The sequence below is a fragment of the Balaenoptera musculus genome, chromosome 7 (genome assembly GCF_009873245.2).
Source record: "Balaenoptera musculus isolate JJ_BM4_2016_0621 chromosome 7, mBalMus1.pri.v3, whole genome shotgun sequence".
Lineage (NCBI taxonomy): Eukaryota > Metazoa > Chordata > Mammalia > Artiodactyla > Balaenopteridae > Balaenoptera > Balaenoptera musculus.
Window position 1 is genome coordinate 24,250,318 of NC_045791.1, and position 26,690 is coordinate 24,277,007.

The 26,690-nt window shown below is 34.2% G+C and overlaps 1 protein-coding gene across 1 annotated transcript in view; it reads right to left on the reverse strand.

Moving 5' to 3' along the window:
- Positions 1–14,726: 14,726 nt before the first annotated feature.
- Positions 14,727–26,690, reverse strand: part of LRP1B (LDL receptor related protein 1B) — a 1,897,582-nt gene continuing 1,885,618 nt past the window's right edge. The window contains exons 88-91 of the mRNA XM_036857483.1: positions 21,987–22,077; positions 20,911–21,055; positions 17,933–18,031; positions 14,727–16,481 (exon numbers count right to left, since the gene is read on the reverse strand). Of these exons, the coding sequence (XP_036713378.1) occupies positions 16,341–16,481; positions 17,933–18,031; positions 20,911–21,055; positions 21,987–22,077 (476 nt within the window). The 3' untranslated portion in view covers positions 14,727–16,340. The remainder of the gene's footprint in view (positions 16,482–17,932; positions 18,032–20,910; positions 21,056–21,986; positions 22,078–26,690) is intronic.

Sequence of the window (26,690 nt, forward strand, 5' to 3'; positions counted from 1 at the left end):
ACTAGAGAAACCCCTCGCACAGAAACGAAGACCCAACACAGCCATAAATAAATAAATAAATTAAAAAAAATCATACAGTGGCTTCCCATTGTATTAAAAAAAAAAATTTTATGAACCCTTGATTAACAGTAATAACAAGAAAAGTATAACTGTTGACACTTAAAGATAATCCACATCTTCATTCTTGTTCCCAAATCCCACCTTTACATCTAGATCATCTTTTCCTAGCATGTATTGAAACTTCTTCCCTTTCCTATTCTTTTTATTCCAGTATGTGAGCATGCTACTATCCTGATATAGTAAATGAAAGAAAACCCAAAAGGGAGATACTATGATGAGTGCTAAATAACTAAAAAGATACTACCACAAAGTATTGATATAATCCTGAATAAAGTAAACAGTGGGTGTGAATGTCCTTTACAGTGATGATGGTAGTATGGTAGGTAGAAATCAAAGAGAAGAGATAGTGAAAATGGAGAAATGAAGGAAGCAAGTATAAGTATTCAGACTAAGGTTTGAAATTCACAAGGATTGATAGGAATCAGGATTATATCTCTTTTTTGTTGTTCATAAAATCGAATTTTCACTAGAAATGATGCTGTGAGTACGTGTCATCTTTCAATTTGATAGACCCTGACACTTTTTAATCCTGTTCTCCTCCAATATCTATATGTATTTTGCACAGAGCAGGAATAAAATTCTGACTTTTATGATGTGATCTAATTAATATACATGACTAAAATACAATCTAGGAAATCTTAAACCACAGTGTTCCCAAATAACTAAGATTTTACTCATTCATGCTTTATATCTGGAAGGAATATTTATTCATGCATCCAACCATCCAACCAATCACATTTGCACATATTTGGCATTCGTTATTAATTTCCAGCATAGTTTAGGTTTTACATGCACAGGTGTTCTTCATGTAACTTCCAGGGAATCAGATACTTTCAGTGATGCATCTAAATTTTAATTTGCCTAAAATAACTGGCCATATCTGTGATTTTAATGTCAACATAGAAGTATTCTGGGATTTACTAAGCTTCTTGAAAAGCCAAAGCAATGTTGTACTGCATTTTGGATATCTTCTAAGAAAATATAGAAACCTGAAAGTGTTTATAATCCATGAAGATTTTATAACACTTCAGCTGAAATATATTGTAAGAAATCTCAGACCATCCTATAATGAAAATAGAAATTTTCAACACAGATATTACTTGAAAAGAGCAGGCAGAAGGTATCTCAACACACACAACTTCTTGATAAGATCCTAAGGTATTACCTATCTCTTTTGGAAATCATCATAAGTTAGGGGCCTCCTTTCAGTGCAGGGAGATGAATTAGAGAAACGGGACATGACTTCTGAAGTTTGGAACATCATGCCTTCAATGTGTTCCTGAATTCACAGAAATACTAAAATCTTAAGATAGTTCCCTGGATTATTGAAAATAGACATTTGAGCTAACACACAGTTTACTCACGTTCACACATAGTTAACATATATGTTGCCACATATAATGAAAAGAAAGCCAAGAAATGAGTAACTCTGGGAATTTTTATAGATAAAAATGTGTACCCCCAAAAGGCTAAACTTGCTATCAGATGCTTTGTGTTATGCTGCTTGCACACAGCTCTGATGGTCTGAGGTTGATTTTAGGCCAAGCAACTGTTATGTTTGTCCTTGAGGTGCTTTGATACCACTGTCAGAGACAAAACTAGGATTTCAAAGAATCATTGAACTGATTATCCATGTTTTTAGATCCATGATTGTATCCCCAAACCTAGGTGAAACACAGCAATTTTAATCTCAGTTAATTTGCATGTCATAAATATACCTTAATAATAATACAAAATGGAAAAAATAAAAGTAGATTTAAGATTCATTTACTATAGTTAGCACTTTTAAAAAAAGATTCTATTAATCACGTTATCTTTATTAATCATAGTTACTTGAATGTGTAATTCAGAGTGATAGAGAAAGCAAGGGCCTTGTCCGTAATGGTCAACAGATTCTATTGGCTTAATGGCCTTGTCAATGATAAGGCTCTAAAGTCTAAAATTCTTCATTTTTTGTGCGGGGTTTGGAAATGTAGAGCACGTATCTTCTTAAATACTAAATATGGTTTGCCAGATATTTCTGTTGTTTCATTTATACAAAACTGAATGTTACCTTTTGTTGTTGTAATCTGCAGGAGAAGGTGAATTGAATTTGGCACTTCCCTCTTGCCACTCAGCGAATGGGACACACCGGTAACTATATCTCATCTTAGCCAAGACGGCTGTAATGGGTAACTGGCACATCAAAAATCTAGTTGCATGAAAGTGATCTTTGTAAGTAATAAATGACACACATTTAACTAGTACTTGTTACAATCTTCAGGTTGTCACCGGTCTCAGATGTACCCATCAAGAGGAGCATAGTGGCCCTGTTGTTTTTCATCCCTGTCATAATAATACCACTGAAATATGCAGGATACTTAGTTTAGTTTAGGCCTTTTTATCAATATCTCTTCAGTATATGACTTAATGCATGAATGCCTTTTAAAAATTCAACTAGTGAGAATTCAATTAGTGAGGTTAAATAAAAATATCCCACATTTTAAGAATAGAAACTAAATAAGTAAGGGGGCTATTTTATATATATATATATGAAGAGAGAGAGGGAGAGTTTTTCTACTAAGGCTCAATAAAGCTTTTGCTCACAGGTTAATTTAAGAAAACAATCTAGCTTGGTGTTCATGAAAAACACAGTCATCTGGTTTAAAATGACAATAGTTGAAGTAAAAATGAGGTAATTATGTTAATAGCCTATTGAAGATTTCAGTCAAAAAGGGAGGACACAATTTGGGCACCTTATTAATCATTCTTTTTTGGAGTTGTATGACTTGTAACCTGCTCTGTTGGGTTAACTCAATTAGAAGTGCTCGCAGGTATCATAAATCTCTTCATTTTAAGTGCATCATTAATTTTATGACAAAATTAACCCAACACCATTAGAGCAACAGGCAAATCTTGACAGCTATTTTTTCTTAGACTGTTCTAGTTGATATTTGATGGGGTCCACAAACAATTTTATCAGTTCAGTAGGTTTTTACCTTGAGCCTGCTACAGCTGATGGGATCCTAGGATCAGTGGTGACATCAGTTGTGCTACACACAACCTTTCCTTACCACGCAGAACCATCCCTGATGTGTTCACTCCAATAGGGGAAGGTTACTTTCAACTTTCTGCTTGCGGCGTTCTGATAACCTTGCATATTTAATTGTAATTGAGAGTCAAGTGACTTCTACAGAGTATGCATTTTAATTAGCTATCAAAGGAACAGCGAGGTTGTTTGTATAGATTTTCTTTCTTTGTACTAATTAATTGGGAGTCAAGGTTCAGGATCTTGTCTTGAAGAGTCCACTGAAGACGTTCATTTCAAATATATATATATACATCCACTTACAAGCATGGGATTCAGAGTTCATTTTGCATTCTACCAAAAAGAAACATTTAAATGTATGTGCAGGTATCATGCTTCAAGTAATAATGACAGTAAGGTAAATATTCAAAAAGATTTGTGTTTTCTATTGCAGTCTTTAAGATAAATAAAAATGTGTTATTTTAAAAATCATTAAGCAGGCAGGAGAGAACTCTGTAGGCATAATTATATCTTAATTTGAACAGAAATTATAGTTTTAAAAAAGGGCAAATAATTCAAGATTTGAGGATTCCACAGAAAATAAATGGAATGTAGAGTGGAGGCAGTATTCTGAATATCCCAAATACTTTTGTGTCCATTTAAAATGAAAACACTTAGGCAAAAACTACTTAAGTTCTAATTTTTGCCTTCTGCCTGGATTTATAGCACTATCAAAATAGTTGCATACAATAACATCAGCCTTGAAAATAATTTAAAAATTCATAAAACTATAAATAGTTTATTATTCTATGAAGTTTATATTTGCCATACCTATATTTACTAAACAGATAGTGATCCTTCCCATGCCACTGTGTGGTCTACAAAATGTGAGATGATCATCAAGTTTCCTGAAAGAGGGTGAACACAGTTCTGAGATCAACAGTGAATGTATAATGCTGTTCTTCTTGCATAAAAGAAAAAGTTTGAATCTTCTGATGGGGATCGAAAAAAATGCATCTACCAGATCAGTAGCTGTACACCAAGTGTCATAACCTATGTTAACATATTCCTATAAAAATACCACATCTGGCAAAGGATCGCAATTGGGGCTGCAACTTAGTTAAGTTTATAGTAGTCCATTGTCACCTGCCAAATAGATTCTTCATTTATTTATTTTTGACTAATGGTTTAAGATAGGAACCAGCACCACCATATCCTTTAGATCTTTAATTGGGGCACCAATCTCTGAAATTCTTCCAGGCAAGTATTCTTGCTTCTGATTTACTATTTTGACTTGAAGATAGGGCAGTTTCAGAAGCTTCCACACTTAACCCTTATCATAATCACTGTTCCTCCACAAATCAGAGTGAACATGTCGGAGTTTGGCCAGGTGCTCAGAAAATGCATCCCAACTGTGTATTGATGGGCCAGGCAATAGCTACTGGGTGGATACTTGGATGCACTAGATCCACTATAAGATAAACCTGGATCAGAACTTTACTTATTACTTGGCCTCCACAGGCTCCCACTAAACGAGGGGCATGATGATCGTTATGGTATCCTCTTACCAGTTTGGATACTATATCCAAAAACATTCAAAAGTTCTGAGTATTTCCTTTTTCCATTGTGAGGTTAAGTCTGGAAATTGGCACAGCACCCTTGGGGACAGATTGAAGGAATATTTTTTCTTCCTCAGGGGCATTTGGTTTCACTTTCAATTATTGGATTCTGGGTCTGTGAACTTACTTAGGTTTTGAAACCACATCAGGAGTCATGAATTTTTATCCATTGCTGTAGAGGATGTAAATCTTCTATGTGCCACCTCTAAATTTCTTTGGACGTAAGGTCAAGTCACACCCTAGTTGGCTGCGCATCTATCTTGCTACCAGAAAAATCTATGGCCTATCAGTCATTGCCACAGACCCAAGGCACCCTGGTTGCCACTTCACCCTTGCTGTCCATAGCAGTAAATATTTCTACCTTCCGTCTATTGGCTAAATGCTGCCACTTAAAGCATGACATTCTGAAATCCTATTATCTCTATTGACACTGCAGAGCCCAGTTCTAGAAAACATCTCCTATTATCAAACCCAGCCTACCAAAGTTTTTAATTTGCCCTCTACCAGGGAATCTTTTATTACCTTTGTGAAGAGAGTATCCTCTTGGACTTTACACAAAACATGGTTGACCCATACACTAGGTCCTAATATGCAGTAGGTCTGGCCTAACATTCCCACCTACCTCCTTGAGCCTTCTGACCCCAAATACTGTTAAGGCAGTTCCAGCATCTCTGCCTCATTTATTGAGGACTGTCATATTTCCCATGGTTTAGGGATCCATCACAGCACAAAATAACTAGCTCCAGATGCTCTTACCATGATGTTAAACAAATTATCCTCTTGTATTCTTTCCTATTGGTCCAGTGTCTTCATGATCCACTTTTGAATGTGTTCCCTTTCATAATAACCAGGTCTTCTACTTTTTCCTGGAGCAGGAACTGTTTCCCTGCTTGAGCTGGTTGAACCTGGTTATTGATATGAAGGCAATGAAATGGGAACAAACTGTGGGGAGAACAAGGATGACCTTGCAAGGCATCTGTTTTAGGTGAGATCTTTACAGAGCCTCCAGACAAAGGCAGCCTGTTTTCCTTTAGCAGATGGGCAGGTGCTCCTTCTGTCAGTCTGGATGATTCAGAGAAACTTGGAGGTTTGACATTTTCACATTTGTCTACGCAAATATCCCCTACCAAAGTTTGCTTTCTATAAGATCACTGACCTTAAGCTGTGAGACAAGTCAAGTCTACACCAGGGTACCTCCTTTGTAGCTCTGCTCCAGGTAAAATGAAGTCCAGGTCTAATTTTCAGTATAGTCTGCATGAAGCTGTAGGAGATAGGGGTCCCTTCAACTGCCTCCAATTCGGCCTTCTGACCTATAACAGTGTGCCTTGCGGTGACTGTTGGCTAACCTGATTCTATTTTTTTTTAAGACTTAAATAAATTATCCAACAATATAATCCTTATAATTACTTTTGTCCCTGTATTGTCCAAGGACCACGGCTACCATGTAAGCCAATGCTACATCTTCTACCTGTAACTCATCCTGGTTAGTACTAGTGAGACTCTTAGAAATTGTGATGTCACTGCATGTCAGGGTAATCATCCCCCCATTTATCCCCAACAATGGGGTCCTTATTATATCTGTTTGTTTTAGAATTCCTTCCTGATGCTTTACTTTGAAAGGCCACTTTTTATTTCCCAAAATGGAGCTTGAGACATGGGCCTTATGCAAGCAGTTTGTATTGGGCAGTGATTTCGAGAATAGGTACAGGAAACTGGGAATAGTAGACAATCCATACAAGCAGGTGTTATCAAATGGATCACTAATAAGGGAATCTTGGGTTTTCTCCTCAGAGACCTTCAAAAAAGACAGGAAGAATGAAGCATGGAATTAGCTAAGAGATGGAATTGGGACATTTTTTTATTGGTTAATGGTTGCTCCATGTTGTATTAACACCTTCACATCTCCAGGTTGCACATGCTGAGTGCCAGGTAGGTTCCTGTAGATGTTCTCGTCCTCCCCATGGTCTGCTCTCATATCATTTGTCTTCAGGCAAATAATCAAGGTCACTTAGGTGTGTATCTTGAGTAAGACATTTTTGAGACCTGACCTGGTCAATAGGAGGGGGAGAACATTCAAGAGTAGATCATGAAGATGTTGGACCAGCAAGGAAGAATATAATATTTAGCAGGGCATCTAGAGCTAGTTATTTTGTACTGGCTCAGAGGTGCCCCAGGGCAGAAGCAAGAGTGTGTCATAGGTCAAATAACGGCACCATAAAGATGCCTGTGCCCTAATCCCTGGAATCCATGAATATGTTAGCTTACATGGCAAAAAGGACTTTGTAGATATAATTAAGGTTATGGACCTTAAAATAAGGAAATTATCCTGTATAATCCACATTGGTCCAACCTAATCACATAAGCCCTTAAACGCAAAGAGCTTTCTCTGGCTGGAAGCAGAAGGGATCAGTAGAAATGTAACTCAGGGAGACTGCAAGCATGAGGGAGCTATGAAACATGGTTCTGGGATGTAGGGGCCCACATACTAGGACCATAGAGATACCTGTAGGAGCTAAGGATGGACCCCAGCTGACAGCCAGCAAGGTAACTAGAACCTCAGTTCTACAACCGCAAGGAACTGGATTCTGCCATAAGCCTGAATGAGCTTGGGAGCACATCCTCCCTAGAGCCTGTGCTAAGAGCTCTGGTGGTCAACACCTTGATGCCAGCCTTGTGAAACCTGGAGCACGGAATCTACTCAAGCCAACCTGGACTTCTGACCTACAGAACTGTGAGATGATATATGTATTGTTTTAAGAGGCTAAACCTGTGGTAATTTGTTATGGCAGCAAAAAAAAGCTAATCCAGAGAGAGACTAAGCACAGCTGAGGCCAAGTTCTCTATTGCGCTCCTGCAAAGCTAAGTGCAGCAGACAGGTTAGAAAGAGGTGAAAGTGACACTGTGCGGTGGGAAGTAAGAGGTGTCTAATGTACCTTTAAAGGACAACATCTGGAGGAAAGATACAGGGCTACTAATCTCTGTGGATGAGTTCTAAGGACTGAAGACATGGCTGTGGATAGGAGAGAGGAAGCGATATTCCCAGATATTGCACCCACATTGTTTATTAACAGTTAAAGAGGAAACTAGCAGTTTTAAAAGGCATCTGACAAGGAGCCTTTGATTCAGTTATTTGTAATTTTCTCTAAAACACTTAGGAAAATCCAAAAATATTGATAAATCAGTATGATATGTGTGAGAGTTTTTAGGTGAAATGGAGCTAAGTAAAAAACAAACCAAAACCATTGGTAATCTACCAATAATTTCCCTGATGAAACTGAGTCTCTGTATAATTTAAAAAATGTGTTTCCCCCATACTCAGCATCAAGATGCAAAGGCCTGGGATCTGTACTAGAAAATGAAGTGGACAGCCATCCTTCTACCAAACAGTCAGTGCCTCTTGAGGTGGGCAGAGCACTTCCCCAATCCAAGCTTCTACATTCTTTCAAAATGTGATGCTGCCAGAAAATTGTCCAGACCTCTAGGACTGTTTTTAAGTAAGAGAAGGGGTGCTGGAGCACTAAAGAAGCCTGGTGCTTTCCTAGTGAATTCATGGACCAGGTATTTGGAGGTGCAGCTGGGTGTGGATTACAGGAAGAATCCCCATAATACAGCATACAGGAGCACTGACATTTTCTGCACTTTCTTATTTTATTAAGTAAAGATATATTGATATGAGAATGAGATTAATTAGACTGATTCTTAGAAAAGACCCACTAGGATATATGATGGAGAAATGGACCAGAAGTTATAGACCTAAGAAAGATATTTAAGAGGCATAAAATTGATGGAAAGAGTGGACAATAAATATTGTATACCCTATTTGCTGGGAAGCACTGGAAGTAGAGTGTTTTCTCTGTAACTAAACATTAGTGAATGGCGGGACTTCCCTGGTGGCACAGTGGTTAAGAATCTGCTTGCTAACGTAGGGGACATGGGTTTGATCCCTGGTCTGGGAAGATCCCGCATGCCGCAGAGCCACTAAGCCTGTGAGCTGCAACTACTGAGCCCACATGCCACAACTACTGAAGCCTGAGCACCCTAGAGCCCATGAGCCGCAACTACTGAAGCCTGCATGCTCTAGGGCCTGTGTGCCTCAACTACTGAGCCCATGTTCTGCAACTACTGAAGCCTGCGTGCTGCAACTACTGAAGCCTGCGTGCCTAGAGCCCATGCTCTGCAACAAGAGAAGCCACCACAATGAGAAGCCCACCCACTGCAACAAAGAGTAGCCCCCATTCGCCACAGCTAGAGAGAGCCTGCATGCAGCAACAAAGACCCAATGCAGCCTAAAAAATAAAAAAAAATTAGTGAATGGCAAAGAAAATGTAAAAAGCACTTGGATTATGCTTTTAAAAATTCCATAGGACCAGGATGTGAAAACATTATTCTCTAGACTTACAGATTGTCACAAAACAAAAACTTTTGAAAATAAGTTTGTATTGTGAGTAGGAAACAGGAAACAGATACTATGATACCTCAGCAGAAAACCATGAGAAGAAAATACACTAAACAGAAAAATTAAAAACTAAGTTAAAAAGGAAGTTGAGCAAGATAAGGAAGGACCCATCCCCGAGGCACTTGCATGCATGCACACACACAGACTCACACACGAATATGTGAAAAATAAATTGAATCTGCAGGGGAAAAAAGTAAATCAGGAATCCAGGCCAGAAATGTGAAAATCTCTTCAAGAATAAAGGGAAAAAAAAGGAGAAAAAATATTAAGATGATTTTTCTCTAGTAAAGAAAAAATAAAGATTTAATCTAAGAACTGTAGGTGATTCTGTGTATTGAAAGAAAACACTTTGGACAGAAGTGATAAAGACCTCTTGAAGAAAACTAATGTCAGCTAAAAATAAATTGTAGTAGGTAGACAAAATTAATAAAAATGTATGTGTATATTTGACAATATATTTTAACTATAATTAGTTTTTGCTTTGTTTTCTTAAAGTCTGGGGAGAAATGTTACAAAGAAAGAAAAACCTGTTTGGTCTCAGACTTATCCTTAACAGCACTGAACACCAGAAAGCAGTGGGGCAGGTTCAACCTAACATTGGAGGAAAAGAAAAAACTACAAAAATATACATCCAGTTGAGCTGACATTCATATTTGAACGCCTTAGAGAAATGTCTGTACATATGCAAAAATTCAGCAAATATACCACTGATAAAGGTGTTTCATGTGTATGCTTCATGAAAGATACTAGTAAGACATCGGTCAAAATAAAGAAATTAAGGATGGAAGAATCATACAGTAATGGAATGATGAATTTTAAAAAGAAATCTTACATGTAAAAATAGTTGAAAATATTCCAAATAATTGATAAAGAAAAGACAAAACATATAAAAAATAATACTTCAGTTAAAATATTTTCTTAATGGGACTTACCTGGTGGTCCAGTGGTAAAGAATCCACCTTCCAATGCAGGGGACGCGGGTTTGATCTCTGGTCGGGGAGCTAACATCCCACATGCCACGGGGCAACTAAGCCCGCACGCCACAAGTACTGAACTTGTGTGCCTCAATGAGAGAGCCCACGTGCCACAAACTACAAAGCCCATGTACTCTGTAACCTGCACGCCACAACTAGAGAGAGAAAACCCACACACCACAACTAGAGAGAGAAAACCCAAACGCCACAACCAGAAAGAAGCCAGCACACCACAACTAGAGAGAAGCCCACGCACTGCAACAAAAGATCCTGCAACTAAGACCTGATGCAGCCAAAAAATAAATAAATAAAATAAATAATAAAAAAATACAAAAATAAAAAATAAATAAGTTTAAAAATATCGTTCTAAAAATATTTTCTTAATAAAACAACAAACTGTATCAACAAAGACTGTGAGGGTGAGCTAGGTTAGAGGAATCTAAGGATGTTAAATTCCTCAATTTAGAGAGAGAGAAAAAAAGACTTATTTTTAAATTCTATATTTAATTATTTAGAGTTGGAAGTATTTACCAGTAGAACAAATTATAAAATATAATTTTCAAAAGAGAAAAATAAAACCAAGCAATATAGAGTTTCCATAGATTAAGCAAGAAATTGAATAAAAAGAAGTAACTAAATAAAAGCACAAGAAAGACATAAAACCAAATATTTTAATGTTATATTGTTATATTTTTAAAGCAGGATAGAAAAATTAAATTAAGCATGATTCTAAAACAAATGAATAAAATTCTCTGAAACCATAATTGGTTCTCTCTAGTTTTTAAACTTCCTATTAATTTTTCTTCTTTATATTTATTTTCTGCTTCCTAAAATGACTATTTTTTACAATATAAATAAGCAATACAGCTTATGACAAAATAGTGAAAGAAGAATATTGGCTTCCTGTAAGATCACTTTGGATAGAAGAAAATAAGAAGCAAATAGGGAGAGATATGATTTTATATTAAAGAATAAGAATCTAGGAACTTGTTACCAATATGTATAAGTGTAGTGATTTCTGAAACTATAAGCCAGAGAAGCTAAATGTGGTTAAAATTTAGGTAAAATAGGAGAAAAATGCCATCTTCACAATTAATGGGACCTCAAAGTCAGTGTGTGAGAATATGTGAGTGTATGTGTATGTACATGTGTGTTTGTATGTTGTCATTATTGTTATGTGTTTATACAGATTTCCACAAACATACTATTGACACTTGTAGACTGCAAGAATGGAGGTTGCTCCATTTGAAATCTCATTGTCTGGTTATTTTCTACCTAACTTTTGACATTATTCATTGAGAAATATTGTATCAAATCGATCAAGCCATACTAAAGTTAGACTCTGTGTATTGTTTTTTTAAGTATCTCCATCAACAGCCTTATTTCAAACTTCTAAATTTTACTCTAAACTATATTTCACAGTTTATTCTGTGTAGAAAAATAGTTTCTCACTTATAAATTTGTATATTACTGACTTGAATAAGCTGCATATGGCTTTCACTATTGACATTATATTTTGAAAGGCTAGAACAGTTATATTACTGGTTCTCCAAACCACTACAGCATAAAAAAGCTGGAAATCAACTTCTATCAGGAGACACATAATTTATGTATTAACACTGCAAAATAAACTACAGCTAAAAAATTATCTTGCAGTGAATAAATGACTGAAGTATCAGAATTGCATTGCCTAGGTTCACTGATCTCTTACAAACACTGTGCTAAAGGGGCAGACTATCCATCAAAGAGAATGAACACCTTCTAAGCACAGAATTTATCAAATAGGCCATCTTTAGTAACAATTTTTCTTTGATTTTTGATCACTTTGGGTACAAAAAATGATGGGATTCACTAGAAACTATTTTTCAGAATAAATTGCAGCCACTTAAGTGTAATATCTACAAGAGAAAAATTAAACCAGAGAAGTCATTTCATTTATTTTTCTTTTTTTAGACTAGATACATGCATCTCATGGCATGAAGTATATGTCCCTGGGCCTTTTGATATTAGATAACATCAAAAACTAAATGTTTTTCTGAATAAAACTGGTTCTGAATATTTTTAATTAACTTTATCTTTACTGGACAAGTTAATTTTCTGGATATACTAAGTTAGCAATAGATTTGGTAGTAGAGTTGAAAAATAAACCATTTTTTTGCTCTTTCTATTGTTGTTTTTCTCATATTCAAAACACATGGAAAAATAATTTTTGTGCTATGTTACCCAGTAGTCATCTTCAAAAGAAGTGCTTGAGTCCCTCCTTTTCTTACAAGTTACAATTCAAGGGAACCTATTTGAACAATGACTTTAATCTACATTAAATTTAAATAAATCTTTTAATATTGAGAGAGCCATTGTTAAACAGACTGACGATAACTGGAATGGGGCATAAGGTGAAGAAAGTGGTTAGCTGTATTTTGCTCAACGCTGCAGAATTTTAATTATCGTATATTTTAATCTTTTAAGTAAAACTACATGAAAAAGTTGAATCTGTAAATAGTAGTAGTATTCATAGACAGGAATAAGATTTTGTATCTGTTCGAAGATATGGAGATGGGAGAGGATAAAGAAAAGTTAACAATCTTTTTTTATATTTCTTTCATCACATGTATCAATTTTCCCTGTTAGGGATTTGGAAATTGTGGGCATTTTACATATTATAGTTCATTTATAATAGCCATAAAATGCATTGAGTGTTGAACTTCTTCGAGTCATCATAAAAATGGAAAGAAACATTCCTAGATGAAAAGTGCAAGCTTAAATCTCAACCTCGAGATACAACAAAATAAGCACATAATCAACCACTAAACAAAATAACACAATCATTAATGATATCAAAAAGGCCACAAATACATTTGCATAAATGAAAATAGCCCAATTTATACAAAACGGTACAAGTTTCTAAATGAAATTTTTCCCTTAGTAATGACTTTTTAAAACTACATAGGCACTTTACTAATACCAAGTTTCTGTAACTCATGCATCACCAACATTAAAGAATTAAACTCAAAACTTAGGACTGCCATGATTTTGGTGATGAGGAGCCTTTTTTTTGACTCAGCTGATCCAGCTGAAAGTCATTTAATAGCAGGAAACAGAACACAGCCCTAGATCAGCAGTTCTTAGCAAGAGCAATATTGTTCCCCAGAAGGCATGTGGCAATGTCTGTAGATATTCTGGTTGTTGTAACTTTGGGTGGTGCTAGTAGTGACTAATAGATAGGAGGCAGAGATCCTGCTAAGTGTCCTACTCTAAAAAGGACAACGAAGAATTACCTGGCTCAAATGTCAAAAGGCTGAAAATCTCTGCTTTGGATGGAAGGACATTTGGGTAAGAAGAAGAGTTTACCAGGAAGCATTCATTTTTTAGACAATGTGTCCCATCAAAACTTGAAGGAATATTTCAGGAAGTATTTTGGAAAGGCATTTATAAAGAATGGTCACTGTGGAGAATTATACACCTGACTTTCTGGCATTTATATGAGTTTTTGCAAAAGAAAATTGAAATAGAAACAGCTAGAGCCATAGAAATAAAGTTTGAGGAGTTGACAAAAAATATCTTTGTTCTGTAAACACTGAATGCAAAGTAACTGCAACTAGAAATACTACGGACTCTGATGTGGACTTGAATGAACCAGCATAGAATGGTGAAACATACTATGAAATAAGGACCATGAGAATGTAGGTCCTTAGGATGAGCTGCATCCTGAGCTCTCTTGACTATAGCTTTCAGTGTACTAGAGAGAAAACAGGTCATTGATGCCAGACCCTGAGTGTTAGTTGGTGGGTTGTATATCATATATATTTTGGTAGATACTTATACTAATGTTAGTTGCATTGAGGTCATTCCAATCTGTGGGTTCTTCTCTTTCAAATGATAATGTCAGCTACGGTCATAAAGCTCTGATATACAAAGACCCTTTCAGATAATACAACTCAATGATAGCTCCAGTCAATCAGACCCTCCTGCATTTGCATCTCTAGTCAAATACTCCAAGTAGGTACACTAATAACTATTCCATTTACAAAATAATGTCTACACAGCATCTAATGGATTCTGAGTTTTCCTTAAAGTACATTTTTTGAGAATGGGAAAGAGCAGGAAGAACTTTGGCTTATTTCAACACAATTGTCATACTACTGTGTATATAACCTGTCTTTCTTTCTATTGCAACATGGCATCCATGATGAGCAATGTATGGCAGGGAAAAGGAAAAAGTAAGGGATGTGCTTCTACTTCAAAGAGAGAAAATGCCTTCTTATTGTGATTTGAAAAATGATGCAATGAAATCAGTCCTACCCCAAGGAGTATGTCCTAAGGATACAACAAAAATTATGTCTCATGTTTACTAAAATAACTTCCTAAGAATGTTAAACTCCATAAAGAAAATAATTTTCTTTTCAAAAACTACCCAACACAAGCACTTAAATATGTAGAATTTCATTTAAATAAGCCAGTCAACAGTTTTTTATAAAGTATTTTAACACTTCATTGTAGAAACATAGGCAAAATGACTATTATAACCAAAATGAAAAATACTGTTCAATTTAAAAAATGTACTTAAACAAGAACCTGGAAAAGTTTATGATATGCATAACATTGTTTCAAGCAAAATTGCACTAGTATTACATAAATCAATCATTTATAAAGGCCTCAATATGGCAAAGTTTAGAAATAGGTAGTATGCATGCACATAGTACAACAAAAAGTCTCTTTATAAAACAGCAGTGTTTTTTTTTTTTTTAATGCTTATACAAAGGGATAAAGAGCAACCACAAACATATTTCATCTGTTAATACATTATGACAGCTAAAAGTCAGTCATGTCTATCAGAGGAACAAAAAGCCCTCCATACCTTGTGAATAAATCTTTTGTGCCTTTAAAGATATTTGTATAAAAATGCTATACTTTTTTATACAACTTAAATAAATCGTATGTGTGTTTCAACTGAAATCTGAAAACAGACAAGTAAATGGGGTCCATGTGTTTTGTATAACCAGAAGAAATCAGAGTACCAGAGTAACTGGTCAGCATGTATACTCTCCACCTTTGATTATGGGCAGATAATTGTTTTTCCATAACTTGGAAAGTCCCTTAAGAATATATTTTGGATAGGGCAAATAATAGGTTAGTCATATTGTATATTGAAAATATTTACCGATTACTCTATACCATAATGGCTGCCTTGCCTCTTCCTTTTGATCTCGCAGAGAATGCATTCACATAATTGAAATTGTGTCATCAATTTGTGTGCTTATATAGTATTTTTTAGTGTTCTGTGTGTTAAGGGGTTGGGTTAATCTTCCACAAAACGCGCGTGACTGGGAAGAAATTCCTAAGACATAAGTGCCCAATGCCCTGTTGTGCTCTAGGCTGGCTATTTACCTCAGGACTGAGGGAAAACAAAATGTCTTCTCCCATAGCAAGTGTGTTCTTTCCACTTTTGATTATAATTTTGCTATGTTCTACTACCTAAATATAACTATTGTTTATAGGATGTGTACTTTTAGTATATCACAATAGAGTCCACTAAATTTTGGAAAATGTAGTCATATGTATTCATGCAAATTATTACTTTTATAAATTTTTAAAGGATTTTTGTCAAAATTCTCACTTGGCAACCTAAGACTAATTTCAAAGCTGGTTATGCTGAACTTGTGAGGGCTATATATTTTCAGCAGTTTGAATCAGTCTTAATGGGCACAAAGAAGAGAGTTGACCATTCAATCATTTTTCCATCAATTTAAACAGAAAATTAAATGATATTGTATTACAGCTTTCAGACCGTATAATGAAAAAGTGCAGAGATTATCTTTGTTGATTAAGTAGAACCAAAAAAAGTTCATATAAAATAGATTGCTCATATTCACACTACAAAGGAATATGTTGTTTTTAATTTTAACAAATTCAAAGGTGTGTCTTATCAGCAGCATTGGTGTAAATTGTACTGTAGTGCAGTTCTTTTTCATAAAAATACCATACAAATGGTCAATCAGTAGTCATCAGCAAAAAATAAAACCCAGAAAACTCAGAAAACAATTGACCAGAAAAAAAGATAAAGGAAGAGGTAATGCTGATCCCAAAACAAGTATAATACTGTTGGAACATACAAAAGTAATCCTTACATTTTATACATTTATACAGTATATAAAAGGTACCGCTCATTATGCCACTGTCTCTCTTATCCCAATTTCTATTTTCTTTGGAAGCAGTTCTTTCCTTTCATCAACACTTCCTAAGGAGTTTCGACAGTTTTGCCCATCCATATACAATTTCGCATATATTGGATTGGAGTAATTTGTTGGCTGAAGGAGAAAAATAAATATAGTTTTATTACCTGTTTTGACCACATGAATTTGTTATTTTCTATGATGTCTATCTTTTACTGTTAACAACATTTATATGCATTTCATTTAACTTACTAAATAGTAATTATATAAATGTAATTTAAATTCTGTTTACAGGCTTTCTTCGACTTTAGCATCGTTTTAGATAAAAACATAATTGTATGTTTTTCAGTTAACTTGTGAACCTAAGGGGAGCTTTGACATAATATTGAAAGCCTGAAGAAATCTTCATGAAAGCTATATTCACTGCGACTTTATTTAAAAGTACAGAACATTAAACCAGATTGTCTTATTTCCAGTCCATGCTTTCTCCCCTTAATGCTATTGCAGTGGCAGGAAAGATGTGCTGCCATCTTTTTGCTTGGTCATCTAACTGCTTGGTGCTTATAATTTTTCAATATGAAATTAAAAAAAAAACAAAGAAAAATGAAAGTAAACTACATTAGTTGTGTAAACTTTAAAAAATAAAGACAGTATTTTTGCTTCAAACAATCTCTATGTACTTATTATTGGAAATCTTTTTGGATTCTTCTAAAGAATTGTGAAGGACACAGTCATTCTAAGTTTCATAGATACTTGCATCACTTTGAGGTAGCATTGAGATATGCAGAAATGATCTCTTTCATTTGAAAAACATATACAATGTTTATTATTTTAATAGTTGCAACTTAACCTGAGATTGTTACCTAGTTGGTTTTTTAAAATTTTGTCCTTCCAAAATAGAACGTTAAATCTTAGTCATAACAAAGAAATATTATATTTTTTGAGCCATGCAAATGAGACAAACATGATAAAAAAATGAGAATGAAAAACAGTTGATGGGAGAGACGTACAAGGGTGAGATCAATTCTAAGAATCTTGATACCTGTCTTTAATCTCTCTTCTTTCCAATATGAACCATATAACTTTAGACAAAGCACCTTTCTCTAGAAACTAGTTACTTAAAAAGTTTTCAAGAATGGTTTCATACACCATTTCTAATTTCTCCATATAATGCCACATTTTGTATTATATTTTTATTTAAAAGGATATCAAATTTGTATATACTAAACAAAGCGTCTTAATAGAAAATAAACCAAGCCAAACATAAATTTAAACTATTCAGCTTAAATTTCTGGCTAGAGATTTCTGTTCTAACAATAGCAAATGCTCATGTTTACTGTTAAGGAGCTTTAAAATTTTCGAATTTAGAAGAAGAGATATTTCTACTGAATAACTTGCCGAAAATAACGTTTCATATATAATCTTGCATATGCAGGACACTTAAGCCCCCAATTTTAATGCTGTTTTGAAATCTTTTGTTAATTAAAAAATCATTAAGGATAAGCCCCTATCTAAGTCGAGTAATCATCTTTGATTGTGAGGAGTTCTGTGATGGAATGGATATGGAATAATGAATTTTCTCTCACCCCAGCAGTTAGTGGTCCTTTCAAATCAGAGTTTAGGTAGCTGGGCAGCGCTGTGTGTGGAAGCTTGAAAGCACTGGTCCCTCCCCCTATATACCTGGGCTGTGTGTAAACAGAGAATTTTAGTTTCTGATCTAATATCATGGAACTGTTTTCATTGACATAAACTCATGTTAAGTCATAAAAATAAGATATATTCTTCAGCCCTGGGGCATCAACAATGTGTTCATGGTAGTTTCAATAATTTATGAAATAACTATTAATATTAGATCTGTGATTCACAGTAGACATTTCTCTTAGTTTAGCTTACTTATAGACATACCATTCACCTAGAAACCTCCATTATTTATTTAACTTCATTCTCTCCTCCCAAAAAGCGTATTGTTGCTATCGGTCCTATGAAAAATGCATCAGCCTCCCTCACTGAAGGTTTGTCACTTTGAAAAGTTCTGATAGGAGCCCATTCTGTAAACTCAAATGTTTATCTTACTGGTTCTAATTAAAGGTTCATGACCTCTATATTTTTAGAATATACAAATCAAATTTAAAATTCGATATATCAAAACAAATTATCTGTTTTTTGTTAAATCTGACTCTCTAGTTTAAAGCAAATTAATTAGTAATCAGATTGGCTCACTAAACTCTGTGCAAGAGCAATGGCTTTAGACTTTTAGACTTTCTTGGGTCTAAGGGCAGAATAAGTCACTCTGGTACACTCATATTCATGATAGAATGAATAGTTATTAGTGACCAAAAAGGAATTTAAAAAGCTAGATGAAAAGTTGAAGAATATTAAAATATTAATGAACATACATATTTTTCAAAATTGTAACTATCAACTCTTAACAGTGAATGATCATCAAGGGCAAAGGTCCCAGGAAAAAAATTTTAAATATAAAATCAGGTCAATATTGCCTCTTTATTTTCCTCCACAAAGGTCTCATTTAGAAGGTATTAAAAACAATCTAAGTAAGGATTGAGATGAATTTGTATAAAACCAATAGATACTAATTCCCCTATTATGAACTCTTCAAACTATTCTGTGATTGCCTCCATAGACAAATCTTTTTTTAATAAAATTTATTATTTCAATTCTTTTGATTTCTAAGGTACCATTGAAGGAGAAATTTTACCCATTTTGAAAATAATGAAAATATTCCACAAAAATCTTCTTTATGTGTAATGCAATTTGTATTTGATCACATCATGAATATATCAAACCATTGTAACAAGTGAATACTCTATGAAAAACACTTCATCATGAAGGTTGCTTTGGTGTGGCTACCTGCTTTTCAAAATCGTCTATACCTATAAATGTATTTTCTGCAGTTACTTCTTAGGCAATAATTCATATTTACATTTCAAACATCAGGAGTCAGCTAGAATCAGCCATCCAAGTCACATTTAGTGTAATTTTGGTCAATCAGTCAGAAAATTAGTAAATAAATATTTACTGAATGTTATTTGCTAAATACATTAAAAATATATTTGAGGGGCACTGAAGCATAGTTTTATCTTCCTAGAGTAAATATTTTAAAAATTAAATGGAATATTAAAAAGCTAGTCCCTTTAAGTATCCAAAATAGGCTTAGTTCTATCACTAGAAATAAAATGATGGGGAAAATGAGAACTCTCCTGCTCATAAAAAGTGTATAAGGTATAGCCTCATCAGTTCATGTTATATTTACAGACACTGTATTTTATTCCTAAGAAAAATTCATAGAATATGAGAAGTCTATTATTTAAGATGTCTTTCTCCTTTATAAATTATCAAATGACATGCACAGTATGTTTAGTTTTTCAATTTCAAGTACAAAACACTGAAACTTAGGTTACCAGGGTGTATTTCACAAACAACTTCAAATGTAGGAGTTAGTAACTGAATTAATAATTTAGAGTAACTAAAAAATTATTTCTAATGAGGAAAAAAAAGTATACAATATCTTTTGATAGGGTAAAAACTTATCTATGCAATAATGATTGATTTCTTTTCATAGAAATGAATACTTCTTCAGTTTCAGACCACCAATTTTAGGCTTAGAAAGTCTGGCCGTGGATTCAGAACTAGATTGAATATATGGGACCTATTCAGTTTCTTTGGGAACAGTTGTTGCTATGAGTGCAAAGCCATGTGATCGTTGTGATTATTTAATATTATGGTGCATTTTGGACAAAATACCTTTAATATATCAGAATATAAATAACCATTTAATGAATGAACAAATAAGCTAAGAAAAATCATACCATCCTAGCAAATTGATGCTCTTAATTCATTAATTCAATTGATGCTCTTAAAATATTCTATAATTATCATGCAAAATATTCCAATTATACAGTGAAGGGAATCTTTGCAAGTTTATCTAGATAGTTGTATCATTTATCTATTTCTTATGAAAGCTTCCAAACTGAGCATTCAGTAATATGAACTAATAGAAACTAAAAAAAGACTGTGGATTTTTAGGCTATATATGTCAATGGTATGTCTCAAATCAGTAAGAAGGATATTATAATAGGTAGAAAAATATTGTTTAAAAGTGATTTGATTACAAACAAATCCAAGGACACAGCTTAGTGGACTCTTCAATAAAATATTATTGGAAATAAAGTACTTATTTTGGCAATGAAATACTGTACTCTTTTTGTTATTAAAAATAAATCAGTAATTTTACACTAGGCTGTATATTTAGATGTGCCAGCACCTCAACACATTTGAATAAGATATTATTTTAAATAAGCTATGTTTATAAACTAACTGAATGAATAAATACTATTTTCCAAAACACGTTACATTAACTTCATGCTTCAGGTGAATGCAGTCTGTAATTTTATTTTTTCTTTAGAAGAGACTATAAAATTCAATGCATCCTAAAGTTCTTTAATCTAACTTCAGATAAAAGAAATAATGATGAAATTCAGAACCATTTTATAGAGAAATGACTCAAGAATGTTAGTGCTCACGGTCCGTCATCTTAACACTTTACCTTCGCTGGATCTACCATAAAGCCAGGATCTAAAAGACCTCCGTCGCTGTGATCATGATCCACCTCATACATGTTGTAAGATGGATTGCCAATTTCTACGTTTATTCCTCCATTGATAATAGGTTGTCTTCTTATAGTTTTTGTCCTAGAATAAGTGATCATTGTGTGAGTTGTCTAAATATCACAGTGTCGTGCATGAAACTGTCGTATTTGTAGATTTAATGACATTTTAATATAACTGATGGAACATTCTTAAATAAAATACACTGAAAATAAATGACATTTATTGATTCACAGAGGAACAAAAACTCTGAATGTAATACATGATTTTCCCAAATTATTTAGATTTAACAATAAAAAATGCACTTGGAACATATTCCTTGTAAATAGCTAATACCACATTAGTTGAAACTGAATATTCACTAATCGATTGCCCTTTAAAATTCTACTTTTTCCCTTTCGTTCCTGAAAAACGTCTATAAAAAAACAGTGATAAACTTTCCATCCTCAAGTCATGTGGCTAAAATCCTCTTTTACATAATTCAAAAACTGACTCACAAACTCTAGCTTCCAGATAACCCCACAGACAACTCACTCCTTATAGATCTTTTGACTGCATATTCATATAAGTTGAAATAATGATACTTCCAGTAATATATAAAATCAACAAATATGTAATTTGTTAATAAAATGCACAATTTGTGACATACAATACATAGTCATTATCATTTTATTGACATTACTAATCTTACACATTAATATTATAAAATGCTCTTTAGAGACTCTTGCTGTTTCAAGGAAAAACTGCCACAAATGTAAAATTCTATTGAATGTTTAATAACTCCCTTGTTACTTTTGTTGGAATACGCAAATGCAGCCATTCCATCAATATAACATAAGGGAAAGGCTGTCTAAATTATAATCACTTAAAATGAAGTAGAGGGATAAAATGGTTCAAAAAACACAGAATTCTGCAGTTGGAATATGTAAATCATACTTTAAGAAATTTTCTTAAGTCAGTTTCTGTAACTATTTGTGTAATTTATTTACTGTTGGTCTAGAACATTGCATCTTACCTTCTTTTTCTTTTACAAAGCACTAAACCAATTACCAAGGTGGTTATCAAAGTCACCAGGAGGACGAGAGGCACGATGATGGCTATGCTTCCTGAAAAAGAAATGAATGAATAGATGAACACATAAATAAAATGAAGACAAGATTGATATAACTGAACACTTTATTACACCAAATCATTTGACAATTGACATAATAAAAATAAAGCTTAGGCCAAATGTCTATATTCCTAGTTCATAACTACATTACTGGAAAATCACTTTCTTATTAATAATACTTGATCTGCTGGAAATGTTTCTTTAGATATCTTTCATTTATATGTTACAGTTAAATACCTTGAGGTTAGAAATACTGACTTCTTTGTCAGTCTGACTCTGATTCTCACCAGACACATTTATTTGCAATGACGTAAGTAAAGAAACTGTGACTGAACACACATTTCCACAATTTCTCTGGCCATATTTCCACCCTTAGTTTTTTTCCTTTAGCTATAAATACTCCCTGGCCATGAGTACATGTGGCAAGTTAGATGGCAGCCTGGTAAAACAAAAGGGGCAACAGTTTTGGATTTGGATGGACATAGGCTTAAATATCAGTTTCACCACTTACCTGAAGTGAGACCTTGGAAAGGTTATTTGAAATTTGAGGCTCATGCCCTTTACCCATTAAAATAGAGAGATGAAGACCTACCACATAGGGCTCTTAGCTTGATTCAACAAAATAGGGGGACAAAGTGGATTCTCTTTCTCAAATTCCAGTTCCAGAATAGTTTCAGCAAACCACATTTAAGTGTTTGGCTTATGTTGTAAATGTCCACTTTCCTTCTTTATAAGAATGATCTTAGGTTGTATCACTCATCTTCAAAATGGAATAACAGAACTATGGAATAGATTTTCAATAGTGGGTCTTAGTTTTTATGCATCTGAGCATAGGGGAGAAGTAAAACGGAGGAGAACCTCTGCCCTGCCCTCCATTTCTAGGTTGGCAATAAGAGCAATCTTTTTTTTCTAACGAAGAAGGAGACAATACCCTTTTACTGATGATGCGATCCACAGTAAGATACACCTAGGGCCATATGTCACTTATGCAGGAAGAAAACTGAATGCAAGGGCTGCCTAATAACAGGAGAGTATTAAGAAGCTCTATCAAGTACCTAAATCTCATGTTTCCAACAGACAAATATCTAGTGCCCATAAGACAAAGTCTTTGCCTATTTGGAATAAGTATCTCATTGATTCTGTCAAGTCAGCTTAATCACTGGCTAAACTGAGAAACAAAGCAACACCCAAACTAATTGAAATTTAATGTGAGGATCTTGAAGGGTTCAGGAATGAAATGTTAAGAGTTATTAAATATATGAATTTTCCTCTGCGTATACACGTACATGTAAAATACTGTGGTAGAAATAATGGTAGTATTAAGCATGATAAGCAGCTGCTTAGGGAATTTAAAGTAGAAATATAGATCAGTTTTAACAGCTCTGGCCACAGATATCTGTGTGAGGTAGTACGTATTGCAGATCACTTACCAAAATACCAAAAAGTCTTTATTAAGGAAATGTCATATATAAGATAATCTTTCAATTTGGAACTTCAAAAATAACTTGACTAAAATAACCAAATAACTCTCTTCCATTCAAGAAAAAATATGGCTTGCCTTCTTTAGTCAGTTTCTGAAATGTAAACCTCATTTTATTTTTTTCATGCTGTTACCAGCACTATATTATTTAGTGAGTTTGATATTACATTACCTCCTTGGTTTTGGGAAAGTGAACTTTATATGAATGTGTAATTTATTAGTAATTAATGTAAGTGGAGAATCTGGCACCTTGGATAGTAATTAACATTTGTTCACAAATTTTAAATACCAGTGAACAGCTTGATTTCTTCATAAACTGACTTCAACTGATTGATCACAACTTTATAAATATCCTCACTTCATCATTTATATTTTTTTCTGCTAAAATTTGTGGTAAATTTGTAGGTTTAAAATATATACCAATACTACTTTTAAGGTATATAAAGTTACTTTCCCCTCAAAGCAATTATAAATTATTTAGAATATTAGATTTTATTTGTTCTACATAGTTTCTTTTATTCTTATTAGGTAGAAATGCTGTTAATTATGCATGCTAGAAAACAAAGAACTTTGTTTTTCTTTTTCTTTTTCGCATGACAGATGGCAGTTCCAATCCCTTACATTACAGCCCTCCGTTTAAGAGCCTAGCATTCTTATATGTTTATATAACCTATCAAGCAAGGTAACTGCAATAATGCTCAGTATAGCCAATAAATAATGCAGGGTGGCAATTTGGCAAGTTTTTCTTTATTTTTTGTAAATTAGTTTATATTCATGGAAACAACTAGCAACTATATATATTTTTAGAATATTTTTAGAATGTAGTATAGATATTTATCAAAATAAGTATTTTTTCCAAGCAGTATATACAGCAGTAAATATCATATTATAACATATAACAATCAAGATCTATTGTAGGTGATATTTTTAATAGTATATTTTTGGTGGACTGTTCTAAACAGATTTAAAAAAAAAAAGCACACTCCGAAATTGTTATTGGGTGGAGGGGAAATCTCAACAAACTTCTCACAGAAAATAGAGCCAGTCTTTCTTTGCCACATTGTTCTGTAGCCTCATTATATATAATGTTTTTCCATGTGAAAGAAGAACTGTGTTATCAAATTGTTATATTGAGGAGACCCCTTCAATGGGAGAGGCAGTACAGCATCATAGTTGAGATAATAGATTCTGGAGCCAGGCTACCTCTGTTCAAATCTCAGCTTACTAGCAACATGCGCTTGGGCCAATTTATATTCTTTGAGTTTACACATTTATAAAATGAGTGTTATCATTAATATATACATCATAGTAATGTAAATAGAATTGTGTCTATTACACAGAAGGTGCTAATACATGTTTATTAACTAATTCAAAATACATATTGCCATATGACTCTGTGCATGCCTCTATTTTGCACTTTTCACCGTATATTGTAGAGATCAGTTTATTTGTAACTTGAGGGCATAAGCTGTCTATCTTTGTTTTGCAGATAGCACAGTGCCTAGGATATCATAGGGACTATACATTCAGTTCTCACTTAGCAGATATATTTTTAAGTGTTGCTATATTCCACACACTCAACATTTACTCTACTTTGCACTGGGGATAGAAATGTCCCTCCTCTCATCTTGTTTGACGTATATTAGAAGATGACAAACACATGGGTTTATTTAGCACAGTGGTAAGCACTACCCTAGTGAAAGTATGTATTGCTCTGAAAACATAGAGGAGTAGAATCTGACTAGATCTGGGATAGAGGAGGAGGACTGGTATGCCTTTGAGACCTGAGGGATGAGTTCCATGAAAGAGAATGCAGGTTGAGTGGAGGAGGAGATACTGAATTAATCTAGGGAGAGAAATATGAAAACCTGGAGGAGAAAAGATCAAGGAACAACAGTCTGAATGGAGAGTAGAGCGGAGGGTGGTAGAAGGAGATGTGGCTGTAGAAGAAAGCAAAGGGGATGTTAGGAAGGGCTGTGTAAGCTACAGAAATGAGCCGGGAATTTGTGCTATTAAAAAACAGGATGATGTTGAAGGAAATTTAGGAAGTCATATCTAAGGACTATATTGTCTAACTTAACTTAATAAAGAAGGAAGGTTAAGAGTGACACTTAAGTGTTGCTTGGATAACCAGGTAGATTTTGCAGCTATGTGTATAGACAGGAAGGCAAAACAAGGTGTATAAAAATGGCTGGTTGAGTGGGAGAAGGGGATGAGATGATTTTGGGAAACACGGAGCTTCAGATTCCTGTGGTATAGAGATATAGATATATAGATATAGACAGAGATGACATCGATATGGATACAGCAATTGTGCAGTGGGATATGTGTCTCAGCCTCAGAAGAGAGACTGGGATTGAGGACAGAAATTTGGGAGTGATTAACGAAGAGTTGAAAACCGAGATCAAGGAATTATGGATTGCCAAGGAGAATATATGTAGTGGTATGTGGAAAATGAGTTAACTAGAAGAGATAAAAAAAGAAGTATCTCACAAAGAAGACAGAGTTGTTTCAAGAGGTTGGGAGGGAAACCAGAAGAGTTTACTATCATGAAAGTTAAAGAAAGAATTTTTTGTTTATTGAACTTATAGTAGAAAAATATAAGCATAAATTATATCATTACAATTGACCTCTTTTGACTTGCTGTTATATATTCTGCTCTTAAGTTTATGTTTACATATATGTATGAATGTGAGTGTGTGTCTCTCTCTCTATATATAGTGATTTGGATGATGTTTCTTAGGCATTTTGATAAACTTATTTTAAAAATCATAAAGAACATATCACGTTCCAAACTTAGCAAAGATTATCCTTGCAGTGATCTTTGAGAGGCTGCTTATCATCTTGGTCATGTATAATCATCCTCACTTTGTACTACTCTCACTCTTGTCCCCTTGGTGCCAGTACACTGATTTTCTTTCAATCCCTTGAACATGTTTAGCTCTTTCCTACTCCAGTGTTCTTGTATCTGCTGTTTCTTTTGTTTGAAATACGCTTAGCGTCTCCTCCCCTTTTTAATCACTCAAGTCTGAGCTTAAGTATCACCATCTCAGAGAAATCACTCCTGACCTCAGTTCTCCCCTAACATTCTCTATTTCTGTGTCTTCTTTACTTCCTTCACAGATCCA